We start from the raw sequence: 15601 nt of genomic DNA on the forward strand, positions 1-15601 counted from the left end.
ATATCAGAACCTTTTCTTATTCTGGGAAAACTGGCAACAACCTGTATTTCAAATGCCAGATTAGTCAAATAATTTAGAATATATGCACTCACAAAAACGCTACACTGCAACTAAAAATCATGTGAAACAATTTTTATTAAAATAGGGAAGTACTCATATTACTAAATGAAGAGGTAAAAATAAATATGTATCATCTCAAAAATTTATGTTAAGTGAATATATGCATAGAAGAAGACATAGGTAGACACAAATCTAAAAGTTAATAATAATCGTTTTTAAGTTTACGAGTTTTTTTTCCTCTGTACCTTTCTCTGTATTTTCCAAGTTTTTTCTTTTGACGTATATTTTATTTGTACATTTTTTATAGAGTGCATTAATCTTAAGTGTATAGGTCACTAAACAGAAGCACATACACACACACACACACACACACGCACGCACACACTTGTGTGTGTGATTTTAAATCAGGATTCAAAACATTCCTCGAATCCCAGAAAGTTCCTTTGTGTCCCATCTTAGCCCAAACTACTCCTTACCCCTGCACTGGTAAGGTAACCAGTGGTAACCAGTATTCTGACTTCTATTAGCATAACTATGTTTGTCTGTTCTTAAATTTCATAAAAATGAAGCCATACAGTTTGTACTCTTTTGTGCTGGTTTCTCTTATGCAACTTTATGTCTGTAAGATTCATTCATATGGTTGTGGTGGCAGTGGTTCATTTTGTAAATTGCTGTACAGTAGTCTACTGTATGAATTTCCCACAATTTATTTAACCCATTTTACTGTTGATATGAAAAGTCTTTAGAATGCAAAAAGTTTATGCAAAAAAAACAAAAAGTGTCATATGAAAAACTACTTATGATACATTGCACTTTAAAAATTCAGGGCAAAAATTATAAGTACGGTCTTATTAAAATATATTTTTAATACTCATATGCCCATAATGCTAGTTCATGTTAGCAACAGTTCTTACCTTTTTTGGTTCAAAAACCTCTTTAAAACTATATGAGGAAAACTATAAAAGTCTGATAAAAGAAATCAAAGATCCAAATAAATGGAGAGATACTCCATGTTCATGGATAGGAACACTCAATATTGTTCAGATGTCAGTTCTTCCCAGATTGATTTACAGATTTAATGCAGTCCCAATCAAAATCCCACCAAGTTACTTGGTGGATACTGACAAAGTGATTCTGACGCAGAAAGCTTGGTCTCTGTGCACCGTGCCAAACTGAATCTTGAAGACAAGAGTTTTACGTGAAGTAGAAGAGGATAACTTTATTGCTTTGCCACTCAAAGGGAGATACAGCAGGCTCATGCCCCTGAAAAACTGTGTCCCCCAACCCCGGGGGATTTGGTGAGGGGTTTTATAGCAATAGCTCAAGGATGGGGTTGCTGACAAGATTAGGGTGTGTGCAGGGCCTGAACTCCTTTGATCTCGTCTCAGGTGGTCTCCTAATCTTGATTAGCTTCTCTGGTTCCTTTAATCTTGCCTCCGGTAGTTTCTTGGCTTCTCCTCCCTTGTCTCTGCATCCCCTCCCTTCCCTAACAACTGTTCCAATCTGCCCTTTGGAACCCAGGGAAGGTCATGGAGGCTGGAGTCTGTTCCCTATATACAAGAAATGGGGGACAGAAAGGCTTCCATGCCCAGGAGCCCCACAGGGGCTCAGTTTCAATTCTAAGTTTATATGGAAAGATGAAAGACTCAGAATAGCAAACACAATGCTGAAGAACAAAGTCAGAGGACTGACACTACCTGACTTCAAGACTTACTATAAAGCTACAGTAATCAAGACAGTGTGGAACTGATGAAGGAACAGACAAGTATATCAATGGAAAAGAATAGAGAGCCCATTCCCTGGTGGCGCAGTGGTTGAGAGTCCGCCTGCCAATGCAGGGGACACTGGTTCGTGCCCCGGTCCGGGAAGATCCCACATGCCGTGGAGCGGCTGGGCCCGTGAGCCATGGCCGCTGAGCCTGCGCATCCGGAGCCTGTGCTCTGCAACGGGAGAGGCCACGACAGTGAGAGGCCCGCATACCGCAAAAAAAAAAAAAAAAAAAAAAAGAATAGAGAGCCCAGAAATGGGCCAACACAAATATAGTAAACTGATCTTTTGTCAAAGGACCAAAGATAATCCAATGGAGAGAGGATGGTCTTTTCAACCAATGGTGACAGAGTAACATCTACATCCAAAGAAATGAATCTAGACACAGAACTTACACCTTTCACAAAAATTAACTCAAAATGGACCACAGACTTAAATGTAAAATATAAAACTATAAAACTTGTAGAAGAAAAGATAGGAGAAAATCTAGGTGACTTTGGGTTCGGTGATGAATTTTTAGTTGCAACACCAAAAGGAGGATCCATCAAAGAAAAAAATTTGAACTTTATTAAAACTAAAAACTTATGCTATATGAAAGACTCCATTAATAGGATGAAAAAACAAGCCACAGGCTGGAAGAATATATTTGCAAACACATATCAGATGAAGGTCTCGTATAGAAAATACCCAAAGAACTCTTAAAACTCAACAATATGGGATTCCCTGGTGGCGCAGTGGTTGAGGGTCTGCCTGCCAATGCAGGGGACACGGGTTCGTGCCCCGGTCCGGGAAGATTCCACATGCCGCGGAGCGGCTGGGCCCGCGAGCCATGGCCGCTGAGCCTGTGCGTCCGGAGCCTGTGCTCCGCAACGGGAGAAGCCACAACAGTGAGAGGCCTGGGTATCGCAAAAAAAAAAGAAAAAAACTCAACAATAAGAAAACAAACAACTCAATTAAAAAGTAGGCAAAATATCTGAAGAGATACCTCACCAAATAAAATATGTAGATGGAAAATAAGCATGTGAAAAGATGCTCCACATCATATATCATTAGGGAAATGTAAATTAAAACAATGGGATACTAATACATATCTATTAGAATGGTTAACATTCAAAACACTGACAACACCAAATGTTGGCAAGGATGTGGAACAGCAGGAACTCTTATTCACTGCCTGTGGGAATGTAAAATGGTACAATCACTTTGGAAGACAGTTTAGCAGTTTATTGCAAGCTAAACATAGTCTTACCATACAATCCAGCGATTGTGCTCCTAAGTATTTATCCAAATGAGCAGGAAGTATGTCCATACAAACACATGCACACAAATGTTTATAGCAGCTTTAGTCATAATTGCTGAAACTTGGAAACCACCAATGTGTCTTTCAGTAGGTAAATGGATAAACAAACTGTGGTACATACATACAATAAATATAGTTCAGAAATAAAAAGGAATGAGTTGTCAAACCACAAAAAGACATGGAGGAACCTTAAATGTATACTGTTAAGTGGAAGAAGCCAGTCTAAAAAGACCACATACTGTATGATTACAGCTATATAACATTCTGGAAAAGGCAACACTATGGAGTCAGAAAAACAAAAATCAGTGATTGCCAGAGGTTCAGCAGAGGAAATAAAGTGTGTTGAAGGGATGAATAAGTGCAACACAAGATTTTTAACGCAATGAATGTATTCTGTATGATACTGTAACGGTAGATACGTGACTTTATGTTTTCGTAACGACTCATAGAACTGTACGTACAACACAAAAAGTGTACCCTAACATAAACTATGGACTTTAGTTAAAAATAATGTAACCAATATTGGTTCAATTGTAATAAATGTACTACTACTGCAAGATGTTAATAATAAGAGAATCTATAGTATCTGTGAATACGTGTGTGGTTGGGGGTGCTGGTATATGAGAATTCTGTCCTTTTTGTTCACTTTTTCTATAAACCTATAACAACCACTTTAAAAGTAAAGTCAATTAATATAAATAAATAAGAACAAAAAGAGAAAGTAAAAACATTCTCACCTGCATAAACACAAAAAAACAACCCCAAACAAACACTCTTTTGAGAATAATGTAAGTCATGAAGGTTCTATCCAGAAAAATGTACAAAAGTAAATACTCATAAAATTTTGAATGTAATTTCATAAGGCTCACAGTATCCCATAGCCCACCCATAATCTCTATATACCCAGGTTTATAACCTCTAAGTTAAGGAGAATAAAACATGAATTTCTTATCTTTTTATTTTCCAAATTTTTAACTTTTATAATTGACAAAATATTTATAACCTAAAAATACTGACTTATTTTAGCTTTAAACAAAGCAATTAATTCTGTATTAATTAAGCCATATAGCCTTCAAACTAATAATGCTACTTTTTCATCCATAATTTATGCCATCACTTAAAGATTATCGAACTTACATAATAAAATAAAATTTTGAAACAATTAACTTGCTACTTTTTTTTTCTTTACTCTGGATTAACTATTCACTATTAAGTCATTTCTAATTCACTAAATAAATCTCACAGGTAGAAAAAAAACTTACCTGCAAAATAGGAAAAGTAGCAGTGGTTATGCCCATTTTGTGTAAATTTAAGAGCATGTCACTTCCACTCCATACTTTACAGGATGATTCATAACCCCTTTCCACAAGATGTTCAGAGTTTGCTTCTAACCAACTGGAATAAAATAAAACAATTCCATCAACCAGTATCATCCTTATGTGCACTACTTCAACAGAGCAAAGAGAAATGTGATACATTGATCTGTATTCCTTGAAGCTCTGAGCACATATATGTGGATTAATTAAGACACATTTTATTTATTTATTTTTGCGGTACGCGGGCCTCTCACTGCTGTGGCCTCTCCCGTTGCGGAGCACAGGTTCTGGACGCGCAGGCTCAGCGGCCATGGCTCACGGGCCCAGCCGCTCCGCGGCATGTGGGATCTTCCCGGACCGGGGCACAAACCCGTGTCCCCTGCATCGGCAGGCAGACTCTCAACCACTGCGCCACCAGGGAAGCCCAAGACACATTTTAAATACGATGCATGTTTCACATTGCAAAATAAATATACAGCTAAAAAAGTAAGCTTTTACTCAAAAAAGAGAAAGATGTGTGTGGTTCCCCATTTGTGTTTTGTGGACTCACACTGCTTTACTTGTCTGTCTCTCCAACTGACAGTCAGCTCTTAGGAGCTTATCCCAAATGCACATAAAAGGAAATACAAATAAGCCTAATAGGGATTTCCCTGCTGGCACAGTGGTTAAGAATCCGCCTGCCAATGCAGGGGACATGGGTTCAAGCCCCGGTCCGGGAAGGTCCCACATGCTGTGGGGCAACTAAGCCTGCACGCCACAACTACTGAGCCTGTACTCTAGAGCCCATGAGCCACAACTACTGAGCCTGCATGCCCCAATTACTGAAGCCCGCGTGCCTAGAGCTCGTGCTCCGCAACAAACCACCTCAGTGAGAAGCCAGCGCACTGCAACCAAGAGTAGCTCATGCTCGCCGCAACTAGAGAAAGCCCGCGTGCAGCAACGAAGACCCAACACAGCCAAAAATAAAATAAATAAATAAATAAAAATTTAAAAGCCTAATAAAAAGATTATAGTGTTAAATATTAACACAAAAAAGAGAATTACTAGAAAATATATTCATTTACACACACACACACACACACACACAGACATTTGTACATTCAGTGAGTGCTTAAATGCCTATATTATGCCAAACACTATACTGGATAGTGGAAATACAGCAGTAAATAAAATAGGCAAGGTCCTTATTCTCATGGAAATTAGATTCTACTAAGAGAGACAGAAATAAACTCAGAAACAATTCCATGAACAAGACAATATCAGGTAGTGACAGTGATATAATGAAAATAAACTGGATTAATGTAATCTAACTGCTACTTTCATTTGAATGTCAAGGAAGCTCTTCTTGAGATGACATATATTCTAACTGAATACAAAAAGTATTCAGTCATGGGAGGATCAGGGAAAAAGTACTCCAAGTAGAAGAATGCCATTTTCACCTGGTGCAAAGATCCTCAGGTGATTTAACAAATTTTGCTTATTTAAAGACCCGAAAGAAAGCCAATGTAGTTGGACCACAATGGGCAGAAAGGAATAACGGTATGAGCAATGTTAGAGTGATAAGCAGGAATCAGATCATGTTGGGCCAGAATAAGAAGTCTGGATTCTCTTCAAAGTGCAATGGGAAGATTTTAAACAGAAAATTTTAAATAAGAGAGAGATAATCTATTTTAAGTGTTTAAAAGATGATTCCAGTTTATAAGCCAGAATGGATTATAGGAGAAAGACAAAAATGAAAGGAGAGACCTATTAAGAGGCTGTTACAGTTGTTCTAGTTGAGGGATGATTCTGGGATGACAGGTATGAGATTGAAGGATTTGGGATATATTGTGTAGGTGGCATTTATAAAACTTACTGATGAATTGCATGAGGTGAAGCAGTAATCAAGGATAACACTTAGATTTTTGATTTGAGGAACTGGTCGGTACTATTTGCTTAGACAAGGAAGACAGGGGCAGTGGGGGGGAGTAGGTAGGGGAAGGAAAGGAGTGTTTTGGAAAGTTGAAATTTTATATCCAAACAGAGATAGAAAGTATAGTTGGGTATATGAAAATGGCATTCCAGGGACAGGTTGGGACAGACACAGATTCAGGCCTCATTTGCACTGCACTAGGGTTATGTAAATTAAGGAGAGTGCAGAACTAGAAAAGAAATGAAGTCCTAAGACCAAGCCCTGAGGTACTTCAACGTTTAGACATCAAACAAAGTAAGAACTATCAAAAGCAACTGAGAAAGAACGAACTGTGAGGAGGAAGAGAACCAGAAGATGTCATGGAAGCCGTCTAGGAAAACACATTCCTGTGTGTCTGCTCTACTCTCACTACTTCACTTCTAACACCTCTGGTCTCTACGTGTATGTGGGGTTTTTTCCCACACAGGCAATTCTCTGAGACATCAGATGGGTGTCCTATAATTCAATTCAATTTTGACACTAATTGGAGTTAGCACAGACCCTACTGGTTAAGCACTCAGTCTCACAAGACTGTCCCTCCCACCCCCAACCTAGATGCCAGTTGTAAAAGTCCAGGTTGTCATCTGTGCTTCTGACCAAGCAGCTGTAAATCAGAGGCTCCCATGACCCCCTCCTCAAGTTTGAGCATTTATTAGAACAGCTCACAGAAATCAGGAAAACATTTACCAGTTTATTATATAATAAAGGATTAACAGTCAGATGAAGAGATATATAGGGTGAGGTCTGTAAGGGTCCCAAGCACAGAAGCTTCTGTCCTTGTGGAGGTGAAGTGCACCCCACTCCAAGTACATAGGTGTGTTCACCAATGCAGAAGCTCTCTGAATCCTGTACTTTTGGTATTTTTATGAAGACTTCATTACAAAGACATGATGGAACATTAACTCAATATCCAGCCCTTCTCCCCTTCCCAGAGGGGAGGTGGGCTGAAAGTTCCAAGCTTTTAAACATGCCTTGGTCTTTCTAGTGACCAGACCCATCCAGGAGCCCACAAACCCATCACCTCATTAGAACAAAAGACAGACCTGTCATCCAGGAAATCCCAGGGGATTTAGGAACTCTGTCAGGAACCGGGGCCAAAAATGAAATAGTAGAACAGAAAATGCTCTTAGTGCTCTTATCACTTAGGAAATTATAAAGGTTTTAGGACTTCCGTACCAGGAACTGGGGACAGAGACCAATATATTGAATACATATTTTCTATTATTCCACAGAAGACAAAAACACTTTTCATAGAGGTGGTAGTCAACAGTATCCAACAATGCTGAGAGGCTAAGTAAAATAACAGAAAAATAACCTTTGCACTTAGCAATCTCTGGATCACTGGAGATCTCGATAAGAACAGTTTCAGTAGAACTATGCAGACAGCAACACTACTGGGATGGATAAGGAAAGAATGGGAAGTGAGAAAATAGAATCAGCAACTACAGCCAACTCTTTCAACAAATTATGCTGTGAAATAGAAATGACAAACTTCTACATGGCAAAAATACCACAAGGAAAGACACAAGCATACAGCAAAATGGAGGGGAAAATGTTTGCAACTCTTATCACAAGCAAAGGGCCAATTTACAAAGAACATCTACAAATCAATAAGAAAAAGATCCATAAAAACAAGAACAAAGACAGAAATGTCAACAGAAAGTTGACAGAAAAGGACATATATATGGCCCTTAAAAATGCTTAATCACACATTAAGAGAAATGTAAATGAGGGACTTCCCTGGTGGTCCAGTAGTTAAGACTCTGTGCTCCCAATGCAGGGGCCCAGGTTCGATCCCTGGTCAGGGAACTAGATCCTTCATGCTGCAACTAAAGATCTCGCATGCTGCAGCAAAGATTCCATGTGCCACAGCAAAAATCCCGCGTGCCATAACTAAGACCTGGCACAGCCAAATAAATAAATACATTTTAAAAAAAAAAAGAGAAATGTAAATGAAAAGTACACTGGGATACTTTTCACCCGTCAGGTTAGAAAAAAAACAACTTTCATATTCTCATACTTTGCTGGTCAGAGTATAAATTAGTCTTCCACTCACCCATCTACTGTGTAAATTTAAAAAATATCTATTAAAATTACATGTAGATCTATGCTTTGACCCAAGAATCCCACTTCTAAAAATTTTGCTATAGATATACTCCCAGACAGATGAAAGGGCATATGTTCAAAGTTATTTGTTACAGCAATGTAATAGCAAAAGATTGTAAAACAACTTCAATATCTACTATCAGAGGCTGGTTAAATAAATCACTGTACATCCATGCAATGGAATTCTAGGCAACTATTTTTTTAAAACTGAGAAGCTTTCTGGGTCTTGATATGGAAAGATCTCCAAAATATATTGTTAAGTGAAAAAAGGCAAGATACAGAAAAATGTACATATGAAGTACAATGCCTACAGTTAACAATACTGTATTGTATACTTAAAAATTTGCTAAGAGGGTATGTCTTATATTAAGTGTTCTTATCACAAATAATAATAAATAAAGAGGGCAGAAGGAAACTTCTAGAGGCAATGAGTATGTTTATGTTAAAAACCATGGTGATGGTTTCACAGATGTATACTTATCTCAAACTCATCAAGTTTTAAACATTAACTATTAATAGTTTTATATATGTCAATCATACCTCAATAAACTGGCTTTTAAAAAATAAAACATAAGGGCTTCCCTGGTGGCGCAGTGGTTGAGAGTCTGCCTGCTGATACAGAGGACACAGGTTCGTGCCCTGGTCCGGGAAGATCCCACATGCCATGGAGCGGCTGGGCCCGTGAACCATGGCTGCTGAGCCTGTGCATTCGGAGCCTGTGCTCTGCAACAGGAGAGGCCACAACAGTGAAAGGGCCGCGTACCGAAAAAAAAAAAAGAGTGGATATATGTATATGTATAACTGATTCACTTTGCTATACAGCAGAAAAAATAAAACATACATCTATATAGATATTTTGGCGGGGGGGGCGCTGCATTGGGTCTTCATTGCTGCGCACAGGCTTTCTCTAGTTGTGGCGAGCGGGGGCTAGTCTTTGTTGTGGCGTGCAGGCTTCTCACTGCAGTGGCTTCTCTAGTTGTGGAGCATGGGCTCGAGGCACGCAGGCTCAGTAGTTGTGGCACGTGGGCTTAGTTGCTCCGCAGCATGTGGGATTCTCCCGGACCAGGGATTGAACCCGTATCCCCTGCATTGGCAGGCGGATTCTTAACCACTGCGCCACCAGGGAAGACCCAAAAATAAAATATATTTTACGTTTAAAATGGAGAAGAAAAAAGTATATGTATAGATGCCATCATTTGGGTAAAAAGGAGGGATAAGAGAAAGTATCTATATTTGCTCATTTTTGCATAAATATGAACTAAATGATAAACTTGTTCAGGAAGACAGAAATTAAACAGATGGAAGATGGGGTGGGAAAAAGGTTTTTACAATATAAATTTGTAAACCTCTTATGTTCAAACATGTGGATGTATAAACATGCAAATTTTTTAAAAAATATACTGTGAAGGGAACAGAAAAGTGCTGCAATAAATGGAACGGGATGTAGTGTCAGGTAACATTTTTTTCTAAGGTAAAGAGATTCTAGATCAACAACATAACGTCTAATTAAAGGGAAACGATCTAATGTAAGTTTCAATAAAATACTAAATCAGGACTTCACTGGTGGTCCGGTGGTTAAGAATCCTCCTTCCAAAGCAGAGGACGCAGGTTGGATCCCTGGTCAGGGAATTAAGATCCCACATGCCGTGGGGCAACTAAGCCCATGCGCCGCAACTACTGAGCTTGTGCACTCTAGAGCCCATGCACCACAACTAGAGAGCCCACACTCTGCAACCAGAGAAGAGCCCAGGTGCTGCAATGAAAAGATCCCACATTCCACAACGAAGATCCTGTGTGCCACAACGAAGACCTGACACAGCCAAATAAATAAATAATTTAAAAAATAAATAAATAAAATACTAAATCTATTATTTTACAGTATTGAAATCTTGGTTAAATGAAACTCATCAAACCAGAATCCTACTCAAACTGCAGGATAAAGCAATAAAATAAAGCCATGGTCCAAAATTTTTAAATATGTTAATTAAAACCATGTTTAGTTAATGTTCAGCCCAATATCCTACACACATCCTATGGGACTACTAAATTATCCTGCTAAATTAGGAATAAGATTCACAATTATCAATTTTAAAAATCAGTTACGTTCACTATATTCTTTTGAACAAGACAAAAGTTTGGACTAGCCTATCTCTACCTTTAATGGGCAAACAACAATCCATTTCCCAAGTAGCCTGGTCAAAGTTTACTAATTGTAAAATACTTGGCACAATAAAACATGTTTTTAATACAAAGGCAGCACAAATGACACTGAAAGACAAATGTTCTTACTTAATGAGGCTATAGCACACAGCTCGTAGGGGTTCATGGTCTTTCTTCCTTATATTATTGTTAACCATACTATCTAGTTCATCCCGAGCAAACCGAAGCTGAACTTCCGTTATACTGTAACTTGCTGATTCCCGAGCACAGTCCTCAATGTTATGAGCTTCATCTAAAATGACAACCTGTTCTTTCAGATTGATATCCATCTATAAGATAAAAGAGTTTTCCTGTAAAACATTCAGCAAAATGGATTTAACAGCAATAGGCAAGATATTTCATTAAAAAATTCACACTATAGGCCAATATCACAAGTCCAACTATATAAGCACCTGATTCTCAGTCTTAAAATTTTAAAGCACTTAGGCCAACCAAATATCAGCTCAGCATTACAGTTTTCCATTTTTCACTCTCAAAATACTTGTAAACCTATCAACCAAAATAATATGTGTTAAGTGAGCCAGGATCAACATATGGCTGGTTACACAAAGGGGTATAAGGGATCTCCAACATAATATAAAAAGTAGAATAAAAAAAAAAACCTTTAAAACAAAAATAACAACACAAGATTCAAAAGACTCTCAAAATACTAATACAATATAGTATGTATCTATTTCATTTCAGTCTCTTCTGCAACCCTTTTGAGAAGTGCTCTTCCCCAACTCCCATGTGATGTCTGTAGGACTGTTAAGCTGTTAATCAAGGGACATCACCACTCTCATAATGTGGGCAGACTTAGAAACCAGGCTTGTCAATTAAATAAAGTATTCCATCTGTCTATGGTCACAATGACTGGTTCAAGAATGGGTATGAGATCCGAGCTAGGCCAATCAGAGTAATTATGGGTGACTAATGTGAAATCATATTCTTTTTTCCAGGTTACCTAGCTGGAAAAAAGCTAGCTGATTATGGTTATCTTTGTTCCTACTGGGAAGAACTTGCCTGATTACAAAGTCATCACGATAGTCAAGTGTATTTTTTTAAGCTCTATTGAAGCTGGGTTTGTGTCAAATGCAACTGAAAGAGTCCTGACTAATACAAAATGTCACAAAGCAATTGCCACTGAGTTATTCTGAGGAAATAATAATATACAGAGGGCTGTAGATGGCTGAGAAAGAACCATAAAAGAGTAGGAAATATACTGAGGTTTAAAAAGTGAGCAGGATTTGGATTTGGATACACAAAGAGAGAGTAGGGCAATTCAATATAGGTGTAATCAAAAGCAGAGATACAGGAAAGAACAAGGTGTCCTCAGGGGACTTTGAGGTAAGTTTTTGAAGAGTTCAAGTTGGGAGTCTGTAGCAGAGAAGGCTGAAAAGGCAGATTTAGGTCAGACTATTGATCATCTTGGGAGTAAGCTTAAGAAATATGACTTTATCCCATGAGCAAAGAGAGATATAAGAGATTTTTAAGCAGAGGAAGACTGACTTGGCATTGATATATACCGTTGCTCAACGGAAAGAGACCTAGCTGAAAGGCAGCCAAATAAGAGGAAGGATAGCAGGGGTATTAAACATAATGCCTATTCATTTTAAACTTATAGAAATAGAAAGCTAATGAAAGTTGTACAGTCAGATCTAAAGAGAGGAATAACAACTGAATATATGAAGTTATTCACTTTTTGTCTTATGCTGTAACAACTGGATGTCTCTAAGAATCAGGCAGATAAACACAAATGCTGTATCCAAATTCACTTATTCAAAGTTCACAGAGCATAATTTGCATAGTATGCATATTCTCCCAACGTAAGTTCTTCAAAACACAGATTCTTTAGATAAATGTTTTAAAATCATTCTTTCTATTCATAAAGAGATCACTATATAAGGGTCTCAAATGGGGGCAATTTTTTGTACCCCAGGGGATATTTGGCAATCTCTGGAGACATTTTTGATTGTGACAACTGCGAGGGTACCACTGGCACCTAGTGGATAAAACCAGAGATGCTAATAAACATCCTACAATGCACAGACAGCCCACCACAACAAGGAATTATCCAGCCCAAAATGTCATTACCGTCAAGGTTGAAAAACCCTGTTATGATTCCACTTCAGTACTAGGGCCTTAGAAGTGCTTATTACTTTGGAAATTAAAATGACAATGTCTAAAATTCAGTTTTTAATACCCCCTAGAATATGTTTTCAATACTCTAATCTGTTTACACATTTCCATAAATTAAATATAAAGCAAAGAATAAAGTAAAAGACATTAAAACATCTAAAAGCTTTACATTCATCACTTATATCCCAATAGTAGGAAAACAGTTCTTTTAATTTTTACATATTTACTCACACTTTCCCTTATTTGTGCATCTAGAAGATAGTTGTAGGGACAAAATATTATGTCAGCATCCTGCATTAGTTCTCGTGCTGTGTAATATGGACATGCCTTTAGTTTTTTCCCCAAGCTGACGAATTCTTCTATATCCCAGGCCTTGCACATCCCTTGGAGAGTCTGTAATATGTGTTGATCACTAATTTTATGAACACCATGATAAAAATAGCAGAATTTTCCCTAAAAAAAAAATGCATAGCTGAAATATGAAGCAATACTAGAACAGAAGAAATAACACAAGTTCACCGCAGAATTTTAGAAACATCATTAAAGCCACAAAGTAAAGATTTAACAGAGGAGACAGAGTACATACACCACATCTATAATACAACCATTTTAAAGAACTATATTAGTTAACTCAGATAGAGCTCCAGATCAGTATAGCTGGAAATATCCCAAATTAACTTGAAAAACATATTTTTAAAAGTATGTTTGTTGTGACTTTGTTCTGATTAAAGTGGTATTAGACAAAAATATTTCTGGAAGGATCTGGAAGGATACACAAGGGCAATGGTATCACTAGTTGCTTTCAAAGATGAGAGCCAAGTGACTTGGGAACAGGACTGAAAGGCATTTTTCTCTATAGACACTTTTGTACCTTTTCAATTTGAGCCATGAGACAGTATTACTTAATCAAATATAAATAACTAAAAACAAAGGAAGAATGGAAACTGGGAAGGAGGGCAGGAGAAATGTCCTAGGGGAAAAAAGAGTATTTACTACAAAAAGTTGGAAAATGTAAGAGTACCAAAAAGCCCTAAATTACCTAAAATCCCATTATACAAAGAATGTACTATCAAGATTTTGATGTATTTCATTTCACATTTCTTCTATACATATATACTTGTGGATATATCTCTATAATGAGACCCAATTTTAAAATAATGAGAACAAAGCAAATTTTCCCCAGGCACTGAGGATTATTAACAATCTAGCCACTAATATTTTTTTTTTTTACAAAACTGGGATCTCCTTTTTTCTCTTAGCCTATTTTATTAAAAATCCTATCAGAAATATTTTTTCATATCACCAAGTTTCTTTTCATTGTTGCCTATATATGTACACTGGATTAATGTGCCATAGTTGATGAACCAGTTTATTACTAGACATTTAGACTGTTCTCAATTTTTGCTTTATAAATAAACTGCAATAAGAATTTTTATGCTCATTTCTAAATATTTTCTTAGTATACAGTTTTAGAAATGGCATTATAGGATCAGAGAGTAAAAATATTTTTAAGTTTCTTGAAAACCATATCACCAAATTATTCTCCAGAAAATGTATAGCATTTTACATTATCCTTTTTCCACACCTTTATCAACATTAATATTATCTTTTCGTATCTTTGCCTATTTTAAAGGTAAAAAAGAAGACTGTTGCTTTGATTTGTATTTTTCACACTTTCTAGCAAGGTTTAACACTACATTGTACGAACATTCTAAAAAGTTTCAACAGTAATTTGCATACCTTCTTTCATGTACTATTTACTAATGTCCTTTGCCATTCTATTATTAGAAGTAAAAAAATTTTATTAACATACACCAATCAAAAAATAAGATGTTTGATAAAATCCAGTCCTAGCAAAGGTGTGGCATATCCTATTAAAAGATGTATAAAATTAGAAGTATAAACTTCTACTTCTATTAGAAGTGCACTGGAAATTTGTCAGTAACTACCAAATAAAATTTCACCACTTAAATATATATATACTGCACTGTTTAATAGCCCCCCAAATTGGAAATAAACCAAACGTCTACCCACAGGGGATATGTTAAATAAATTGTGGCAAAAATTCATACAAAAGATATAGCCCTTAAAAAATAAGTTAGATTTGTCTATGTGCTGATGGGTTTAAGCTTTAAAAATAATCTATACACATACATTATAGAAAATACATATTTTAAATGTTTTAGAAGAATACACATAAAACCTTACAGTAGTTCCCTTAAGGGGATGGAAAGAACTGGAAAGAGAGATCTTTTCATTTAATGCCTTTCTACAATTTTGAGTCTTTAACCATGTATATGTTACTTTTCTTTTTCAATTGTCATTTGGGACTAAGTGGTGAAATAATGAGCCATTTTAATTCATTAATTTTATATATCGAAAAAAAATTAAATGTGATTTTGAAATCCAATATTTATCTTTCCCAGTTTGCTGTCCTTAACCAGTGGGGGGATATGTACGTGTGTGTGTGTGTGTGTGTGTGTGTGTGTGTGTGTATTTTTATCTATGAACTATACAAAAGGCAAATCTATGTTTTTAAAACATTCATACCTCATTACATACACAAAAATATATAGACATTGCTAGAAATGGAGTAAATCATAAAAAGGTCATAACCTATAAAAGAATGTCAGCAAATCCAAGGACAAGGCATGATCAGCTGAGGACTGCTAATTCTCCTAAAGCCATGCTGCTTATTGGTCCTCCAAGGTATTAAAAATAAAAATTAGGAAGAAAGGGCTCACCTAACCTTCTTTATTTGCT

General features: G+C 36.9%; 1 protein-coding gene across 1 annotated transcript in view; it reads right to left on the minus strand.

Annotated features, from left to right (window-relative positions):
- Window positions 1-15601, minus strand: part of BRIP1 (BRCA1 interacting DNA helicase 1) — a 198795-nt gene that overhangs the window by 112600 nt on the left and 70594 nt on the right. Inside the window, exons 8-10 of the mRNA XM_030881813.2 lie at window positions 13070-13291; window positions 10790-10989; window positions 4390-4522 (exon numbers count right to left, since the gene is read on the minus strand). Of these exons, the coding sequence (XP_030737673.1) occupies window positions 4390-4522; window positions 10790-10989; window positions 13070-13291 (555 nt within the window). The remainder of the gene's footprint in view (window positions 1-4389; window positions 4523-10789; window positions 10990-13069; window positions 13292-15601) is intronic.

The sequence above is a fragment of the Globicephala melas genome, chromosome 20, assembly GCF_963455315.2.
Source record: "Globicephala melas chromosome 20, mGloMel1.2, whole genome shotgun sequence".
NCBI lineage: Eukaryota > Metazoa > Chordata > Mammalia > Artiodactyla > Delphinidae > Globicephala > Globicephala melas.